This window comes from Pteropus vampyrus, unplaced genomic scaffold (assembly GCF_000151845.1).
Source record: "Pteropus vampyrus isolate Shadow unplaced genomic scaffold, Pvam_2.0 Scaffold194, whole genome shotgun sequence".
Taxonomy (NCBI): Eukaryota; Metazoa; Chordata; class Mammalia; order Chiroptera; family Pteropodidae; genus Pteropus; species Pteropus vampyrus.
This window is the reverse complement of record NW_011888975.1, coordinates 2,018,186-2,027,836: the sequence shown is the minus strand read 5'-3', so window position 1 is coordinate 2,027,836 and position 9,651 is coordinate 2,018,186. Positions and strand designations below refer to the sequence as shown.

At 41.1% G+C, this 9,651-nt stretch overlaps 1 protein-coding gene across 1 annotated transcript in view; it reads left to right on the top strand.

Annotated features, from left to right (window-relative positions):
* METTL11B (methyltransferase like 11B) overlaps positions 1–9,651 on the top strand; it is an 18,048-nt gene that overhangs the window by 7,406 nt on the left and 991 nt on the right. The window contains exons 2-3 of the mRNA XM_011371718.1: positions 3,559–3,734; positions 8,745–8,994. Of these exons, the coding sequence (XP_011370020.1) occupies positions 3,559–3,734; positions 8,745–8,994 (426 nt within the window). The remainder of the gene's footprint in view (positions 1–3,558; positions 3,735–8,744; positions 8,995–9,651) is intronic.

Here is a 9,651-nt window from a genome sequence, read left to right as displayed (position 1 = left end):
GACTAGTTGACTTAAGCAGGTGATGATGAGGGTGGCTGTTCTGTGGCCTTGGTTGGATCCAGGAGAGCACTGACTGAGCAGTGGCTTGCCGGTGACCCCAGGCAGTGTTCGACTCTGGGGAGACGATGAACTGTGATGTCCGAGCCTGGTTTCTGAGACGTCCGGAGGAATTTGGAATAGTCATGCTATTGAGATGGTGATGTTGAGTTTTGTCACCCTGTTGAATTTTTAAGCATCTATTGAGCCACATGCTGTTCATACAACACTTCAGCAAGTGCTAGGGAAGGGGGATTGGTTAGGTCACTGGATCCCAATGTTTGTGAACACGAGGACTCTCCTTTTAATCTTCTGTTTTCTCAATCAGTAGCTAATTTGTGTATGAAATGGCAAAATCGATATATTTATTAATACTTTTAAAAGATCTGTACTTTTACAATACTCTGTGCATAACAGTTAATATACATGGGAGACACAGTACATAATATTTTTAGTCTCTAGAAAACAATGTACACAGAAACTGATTCTGGTATCGCTTTTGGCGAATTTGTGATCATTCAAGGGTCCAAACATTGGCTCCAGCGTCTTCAAGCTGGAAAGTACCGATGTGACTCCACAGATGGAACATGTATAGTGGAGCACTGCGACGTAAGTGGTGTTTATTGGATTTTTAATGTTTAGAATAAAAAATCGAGACTATGTAGTTATTGTTCAATTCAGAGCCAAGGAGCGCACTGGTCCAATGCCACGATCTCAGCGTTACCTGAAGAAAGATGTTCCTAGTTAAGGTTGAATAGATTCTTTCTTATATTCCTTCTACTCAAAATTATGTCATATTCTGGTTTCCTTCATATCCTGATCATAACATTTTTGTACTGTTGCATATTTTACTTGGAGCTTTCAACTCTCTTTTAATTTTGATGGTTGAGATTAAAAATACGTCTTCCTTACAATATCATTAATGTCCCCTTTCTTCTTACCTACTCTGTCTATTGCCCAGAATCCAGTTTGTTGTACTTCTTGAAGATATTGCTTTTGAAGCCTGTTTTTTTTCTGTTGTAATATAAACTGATTTCTTTCTAGATCTGGTAAATATCTGTGATTTGGGGATTTCTTTTTCTTGGATTCCTGGGTTAATTTCATCATCTTTCGCCACATTATTTTCTCTTGATTTTAAACCTCATTGGGCTGGAATATAGCTTCAAGGAACTTCTGAAGAATGAATCCATGGGAAGTAAATATTCTTTCACATTTGACTGGGGATTACGTTTTAGCTTCGAAATAATTCTCCCTCAGAATATTATGCACTGCTCCATTGTTTTCCAATGTCTCTGATGAGATCTCTGTTACAAGCTTGATTCTAGTCCTTTGACAATTGGGTTGCCAGATAAAATAAGACGTCAGCTAAATTTGAATTTAAGATAATCAACAAGTAAGTTTTTAGTATAAGTATGTCTCATGCAACATGTACTATTTTGCGCATACTTACTAATAAATTATTCATTTTTTATCTGAAATTCAAAATGAATTGTGTGACCTGTATTTTTAGTTGCTAAATCTGGCAACCCTGCTATAAGGTCAACCACTTTTTTTCTCTTTAGATAACCCTAGAATCTTATTACTTTTTGTGTTATGAAATTTCCTGCGGATATGTGGCTTTTATTTAATTATTATTATTTTTAATCCATGCTGCTCAGTACTTGTTAGAATTTATAATCTCTTGCAACTATGGGAAACTTTCTTCTATTATTTTTAAATAATTTTCTTCCCTCCATTACCTCTGTTTTTGAGAATCCTAACCAGCTCGATGTTGGGCCTCCTGAATTAAGCCTTTATATAGCTCTCGTATTTCTATTCCATTTTCCATATCATTCTTTTTGTTTATGTCCTGATAAATTTACTCGATATTATATTCCAAAGATTTTGGTATTCAAAACTTTAATGTCTAAGAATTCTTTGTTATTCTTCGAATTATCTTTTTCTTGGCATCTTACGTTTGATTTGTGGATGTACCAGTCTCATACCTCTCCAAGGATATACGAGTGTTTCGTTTAGTTTTGGTTTAAATGCTCATCTGTTTCCTAAATTATTTCTATTTCCTTTGGGTTCAGTTCTGATTGTTTATCTCCACCTTTTTCTTTCAGGTTGCCATTTTACTTCCATGTGTTTGAAAACCATTATTTATCCATATTTAGAAACGAAGGACAGGGTCAGTGATTCTAGGTAATAGAGACAGTTTCCTTTGTTATATACTTCTTCTCTGAATAGAAAGGATTGCTAAAGAAGCTCGATATGTCCCAGTAGATCTTATCAGACTTTGATGAGTGTGAGCAGGTGAAGTGCTTAGAGTCCTTTGTATGCCCAAACGAGTGGTGTTCTAGGATCTCAACACTGATGGTCTAGTTATCCTTAAGCAATTATTAATTTATTTTCAGAGAGGAGACATAGCTCGTCCTCCCCTGAGATTACAGCTGTGTTCCTTGTGGCTTTTGGGAGAGCACATTTGTCCCCTCACTGGTTAGTCTATGGACAGATTTTCGATTAACTCTTACTTCATTTTGCAACTATTCTGGGCTGCAAATTCTTTAGCTTTTTACCATCTGCTCTTTGTCTTCCAGAAATTTGTTGAAATCGTAAGTCCGTCACTGATCCCCTCTTGCTGTCTTCACTATTATGGGTTAAGTTTATTAGAACCATTCTTGGTGAGCGTTGGGAAGGATGGAAAACAAATGCATGTGCTCAGCCTACAGCCTTGAATCGGAAGCTCCTCCCTCTCATTCACATTCCGCCACGCCCTCCAGAATGTGCTCTAATGCAAATATTTTATACCTGCAAGGGTGCCCTTTGGTCTACAGAACACATTTAAATGCATAGTCATTTACTTTTCAGAAGCTGAAACACGTTTTTCTAAAAATAAGTGTCTTAAAATAATACCTCATATGGTTTCTGAAATAATGAAATGACATAGTACATCACAGTATAATGTGCCTGGCCCACTACCTGGTCCCGAATAGTTGCTCAATAAATAGTATAACTTATTTATTATTTTATTTTCAGAAAATAGAGCTCTAGTGCATTTTCTGTAATTGGTACAAAGAGATATTTGGCTGTGAGTTGCCTGAAAAAGAGATGAAAAACTAGCTACCCCTAAACTACCTGTGATTAGAAGTAAAGATTAATGATTAGATTCTCATCAAACATTTGGAGCTCAAAGATAAAACTGTAATAAAACTTGTGATTCTTCATTCTACTGTAGCAAATACTACTAAACTTTGTAAATACGGTAATAAGCTATAGTTTTACTGAAGCAGAGTATTAACTCATGAAAAATGCCACATGATTGTAATTTATACATGAGATAACTGAAGTTCAGTGAGGTGAAGTTTTCCCGAGTTTACACGGCCAGTCAGTCACTGAGCCAGAACTCAGACCCAGATCTCTGACTTCGAACCAGTGCCTTTTCCTCCACGATTCGCAGTCTTTTAAGAGGAAATCAATGCGTGATAAGATTTGAATTTTGTTCTGTCACATAAATATTAATAAATATTATTTCATTTGCAGTGAAACTGTATGCTTTGACGAGTCAAGTCATCAATGGTGAGATGCAGTTCTATGCCAGAGCTAAACTCTTCTACCAAGAAGTACCAGCTACGGAAGAGGGTATGATGGGAAATTTCATTGAACTATCCAACCCAGATATCCAGGCTTCTCGGGAATTTCTTAGGAAATTTGTTGGGGTGAGTTATCCAAGCGCAGCGTGATGATGAAGCGAAGTCCTTGCAGGCGCTGAGCTCACATGCCTCTGCGTCGTTACTTAAGTCATATTAAAGCCATATGGCACGGCCGAAAGTTTAGCCGGAAGCCTGCTTTAAGACGTTCAGAAAGGATGAGTCACGTCAAACCCCTGGTTTATCCCAGTTGACATTCACCCGCCTAGCACCATTTAATTGTTCATGCTTCGGGGGAAAGTGAACTAGCAGTGCTGATATCACAGAATGGGAGTTAAGAAGATATCTCTTTTAGAGTCTCATAGATGAAGAGTTGACAGCCAGACAATTGATGAGAGATCATGCCATTTGGGATCTGGGGGTGATTTATTGATCCTCTCTAATAAAAATTTGATGTAGGAAGGAAATACATGCTTATGTTTGGTTTTAAAATGATAAGTACAGTAAAATCTCTTTATATTATTTTATCCATCGTTCAGATATTGCCTTGAAAGAATGTGACCCCTCTGCAGTCCCAGTGTTGGGTGAAACTTCACTTCTTTACTTCCAAGTCATATGGAGACAGTATTGTGTGGGGCCCAGGATCTTGGGCTCCAGCGTCATTAGGGTTTTTTTACTTGCCATGTGAGCAGCCTTGGGCTTGTTACTTCACTGCTCCATGCCTCAGTGTTCTCATCTCTGACTAGAGAGTAACTGTAGAACCTGCCTCACCGGATAACGTGAAGATCAAATGAGACCATGTGTCAAGTGCTTGCGTTCATGCGCATAATTATTACCCAATAATCCTAATTTATTGCTACTACTAACGACAGGCCTTCACAAAATGCATTTATTATATTTTAAGGAGCTTCATTTAGTTGTTAAAATAGACTTAACCCACATAATAAAGCTGCCGTCGGTCCTACGGAAGACATTAAGTGCTAACTGGCAAACAGATTTTGTTTTAATTCATTACAAAGTCATTTGTTTAAAATTTGGAGCCCATTTTATTCTGATAAAGAAAACATTATAAATATTATAAACATTTGGGTTTAGGTTATCAGCCTTAGAAGCATAATGTTAAGAATATCCATAGCGTTGAGGTGAGGCTCACTTCACATCCAAACTCCCTGGAGCACCGACTGCCTAAGTAGAGAAAACAGGATGGAGCACCCACAGGGGCCGAAGTGTCTGGACATCAGCTGCGGCCATAAGCACTATGGAGCTGGCGATGATGGTCCTGTAGAGGTCAGGTTAACCTGGAGTATTTCTAAATCAGCGTTGCTCACTAATTGCCCTCAGTGCTCTGCTGACCCCTTTAGAAGCATGTCTCCCTCTTCCGGCAATTCTAGGAGGTGAATAGTATTATTATCCTTGCATTTACAGTTGTGGAAACTGAGGCTTGGAGAGGTTAAGTAGCTGTCAAGGTTACACAGCTGGTAAGAGAGCTGGAACTTAAGCTCAGCCAGGTCTGTCTGACACCAAACTCCTGCTCTTAACCATGACATATTTTTTCCATTTGTCTCATGAAGCAGAAAAATCCCTGCTTTTTATTATTTTTTTTTATAGACCACAGACCTCAATTCTCCTCCAGTCTGAGAGCAATGCCTCCTGCTTGCCTTGTGGTGAGGCTGACTTTGATCTCAGTGCATTTCAGAAGCTTAGCCAGTAATCCAGCTGTCTTGTCTTTCCATGTGGAATAGCCAGCTGACCACAGGGATGCTGGTCAGGCAGAGCCCGTCCACATGCCCACGGACCTGGGAGAGGAAACAGCCTTGTGCTCACATATTTATGTTGGAAAAGACCAGCCTGCTCCTCCTAAACAAATATAGAGAGTCTTCCTCAGCAGACAGACTCGTTGAGAAGCTGTAACCTCTAAGTACAAATGCGGTCTTTTTTAAGACACGATATTTTGGTACTTTGACCTTAATAATCTTCTAAATGAATATCCAGGTCAAGATACAACCAGGGGAGAGAATAGGAGGACTGACCTGATTTCTCCTTGTGTCCACTGGGAGAAGGCAGATTGTTTACTTTAAAGTCTGGCTTTCCTTTCAACACTTAGTGACATGGGACAGTGGGAAAAGGTGTTTAAATTTGTTGCAAATGTGTTTACTTTAGCAAATAAATGATACCAAGATGATGTCCATGGCATAGCTGATAAATTTCCTCCATTTTAGCTTTTGGGCAGGTGGACAGTGGTCACTTATAAAAAGTCATCAGTACTTGATGTTATTTCTCTTTTGACGTTTTGCAGAGATTGCACGACTAAACGCTCTGGGTCTAATTTGTTACACCTTGCTGTTCGTGTACAGTAGCCTTTAGCACTGGATGAATTTGAAATCATATCCTTCAATATACATTTAGCAGAACCAAAATGAAAATGAATTTCCTAAGAGTATTTTACTATTTTATATAAATCCGTATGTATAAGGATAACATAATAAATGAAAATGAAAATATCAAAATGCCTTGTTTTGAAGTCGCACATCATATGTAGTTCTGGTGACATTCGTGGAAGGGCACTAGCCCTCAGAACAGTCACAGCTGGCACTTCTGGTGTCCCAGAGGCAGAGGTGCCTTCCCTGAGAGCAGTCCTTAGAGACCCCTTCTCGGCGGAGCTGCGGGAGACGGGGAGAAGCGTGGTGCCAGGCTGTGGGAGGCAGTGCCAGCCACGCGCGGTGACACAGGGTACAGAGGACCAGGCGGCAGTGGCATAAGGCTAGAAGTACACAGGGTTTGTGAGAGGCGCCTTTCATATTTGTGAATAACCACCATTTCAAGAATAACTTGTCAAATAGCACACATCTAAACTGGGGAAAAATACAAAGCAGAGGCGGAGGATTCTCAAGGGAGTTCTATGTCAAACGTTTCACCTCTCTGGGCCTCAGTTTCTCTGCACGAAAGAGTAGGGGAATTAGACCCGGGTGGTTTAAAAACCCCAGGGCTGTGCTGAGATCCTGCAGGGCTTACTGGGAGATCTCACTGGGCTTACTGGGCGATCTCACTGGGCTTACTGGGAGAACAGGCAGGCGGGGTCGCGAGGCCCTTCCTCATCTTAACCACAGCGGTTTCGTCTTTACTTGTTCGTTGAGAGACAGGAGTGTGGCCGTTATAATTTTCTTGAAAGCCTCCAGCATATTTCTGAAGCCCCTGTGTTCGGCCACTTGGTTCCACGACTAAAACCGTGCTACGATGACGTGAGCCACACGATCATTCGAGGTTTTAGGCCAAGTAATGAGAAAAATTTGTAATGATAATCTCTAATTGAGCACAGAAATTTCTACGAGTCATTTTCAGTAACTTAAATAATTTCCCTCATTCTTTCCCCATCTTATTTATGTTATGCATTAGTTTAGAAGATGCTTATTTTATGGCCTTCACAACATATACCTTTAGCCGAGGCCTTTTTCTGAATTAGTTTAGTTTAAATTATACTATCTGAATGAGGGAGGTGGCATAGAGTAAGGAGGAATGGCAAACACATGGCTCAGATACTACCACTTCCCCTTCCCATACTCAAGGCAGACATCACTAATCAATCACAGACCTCTTTCCTGCTAAGTCTCAATGAAGCCTTAGAATTCTTTACAACACAGCATTAGACAGACACTACCAAGGGAATCAGAGTTGTTACTTGAGGTGACGACCCTAAGGTCGAAGGGGCTTTGGAGTCGCAGTTCCCTGTCCAAATTCTAGTTCTGCCATTAGCCGGGTGACATTAGAAATCAAAGTTTCCCCGTCTCCAAATTGTGGAAAAATCAGTATCTTGTGGAATCGTTTTGATTACTATAGTTATTATAGATACAAAACCCTCACGACATACAAGCACTCGATAAACCATGGTTATTTTTATTCCTTTTGGAAGAGGCTACGGCTGCTCCGCTTCTTCCTCATTGACCTTTCCTGCTGTCAGGAAGGTCTTCTGGGTGGATCAGCATTTCTGATCTTTCCTTCTGCTCAAACTTTACCTTTTGATCCTTAGCCAACATTTTTTTCAATCCTTAGTTTCTGAGAAATCAAGAGCAGGCTTTCTACTTAAGATCTGCACTGGCCCCTTCAGGTATCTCGTTCCTGTAATTTCCAGCACAAACCCGCTGAACAGCCATCCCAATCATGACCAAATAACGGACCAGCTGCATCTTTGCGATATGGATAGATATGGATAGCATGATATCGCAAAGATGCAGCTGGTCACATAAACATACATGTTCTTATATATTACTATATAGAAGCAAGTTTGAGGAAGTTCGCATTGGCTGACTTCCCTGACCTCTACCGCCAATCTATCCGTCAATCTCGGTTAATTGCACGCACAGACCTACAACAAGGAGACTTTGCTGCAACTCGGGGCTGGGTTTGCAGTAAAATCCTGGCTTGAGAACGAAACAGAATTCTTTCAGCTCTGGTCCTAAAAATTACCACCCACACCAGAAGAATAGATACTTCAGAGTCCCCAAAATCAGTTTTGAAAAATATAAAATTTCAATCGTACCAATATGAATGAAAATGTGTTCGTTAAGTGAATTAAAACATTTTTTAAGTCAGAAAGGCTCTTGCTGCTTTGTCTTTGTGTGTGTGTGTGTGTGTGCGTGTGTGTGTGCGCGTGTGCGCGCACACACGTGTATATATGTACAGCAATAAGCTACAGTGCAGGTCCATTCAGCAGTGGGTATGATCCAAATTTAAGGTTGACAAAACTTTATTTTCATAGGGTTTTCAATGGCCTATTTCCAAGAAAATTACCAAGTTTTAAACTGACACTATTTTCTAAAATCCTATTTTGAAATTCAAAGATCTATATTTGAGTAAAATAAAGAAAGCAAAAACTAGAAATGGCTGGATACTTTTCGGAAAAGGTAACCGAATGTTCTATAACCTGACTGTGGTAGTATGTGCCTTGTATACATTTGTTCAAACTCCTTGAATGATACTCTTAAAATACTGCATCTTATTATACGAAACTGACCTAAGTAACGTAGATCTGAAGCGGTAACTGGAGTGTCCGAGACTCAAGTGGCTGTCTGTACCTCTGTGCAGGGGCCCGGGGGAGCCGGAACGGACTGCGCCCTGGACTGCGGCTCCGGGATAGGAAGGGTCAGCAAGCACGTCTTGCTGCCGGTTTTCAACAGCGTGGAACTGGTGGACATGATGGAGTCGTTCCTCCTGGAAGCCCAGAACTACCTGCAGGTCAAAGGAGAGAAGGTCGAAAGTTACCACTGCTACAGCCTGCAGGAGTTCACGCCCCCACTGGGGAGATACGATGTCATCTGGATCCAGTGGGTCTCCGGTTAGTCCTGCGTGATGACGTTGCCTCTGCCCGTCTCCCCTTCCCAGAGAGAGAAGACAACACCTGGGCTAATGTGAGGAAGCGCAGCGAGGGGGTGAGGCCAGAAAGAGCAGCTGGGCGCACTTGTGCTGAGAGCGGCCAACTAGCCTTAGGCATCACGGGAGCCCCTGAGAAGCTCTGGTCTTTCAGAGTTCTCCCCTAATGCACTCTCCGTAAGCTGGACGAGTCCCATCTCTAGGGATGGAGTGCCTCTGGAACAATCCGAATCCTAAAAAACCTAAATACTTGAAAAACTTTAAGAAGTGGGGCTATAGAAAGTTTATCCCCATTTATTGGCAAAACTAGACTTTCTTAGATTTCAATTTCCAGGACATGAGACAATAGTGAATTAGATGTGAGTGAGTGTGTGTGTGTGTGTGTGTGTGTGTCTGTGTGTGTGTGTCTGTGTGTGTCTGTGTGTGTAGGAGGAAACACGGAGGAGTCACGATAGAGTTGGGTTGTCCGGGGGACATAGAGGGGACCCATGGGATGGGCAATAATTTACCTGACATCTATGAGGTACACAGACAAGGTAGGATAATATCTATTTTATAGACAGGGCACTGCACCCCGTCAAAAAGGATCTGTCCTCTTATCTAAATTCTCAGTGCCTCCTGC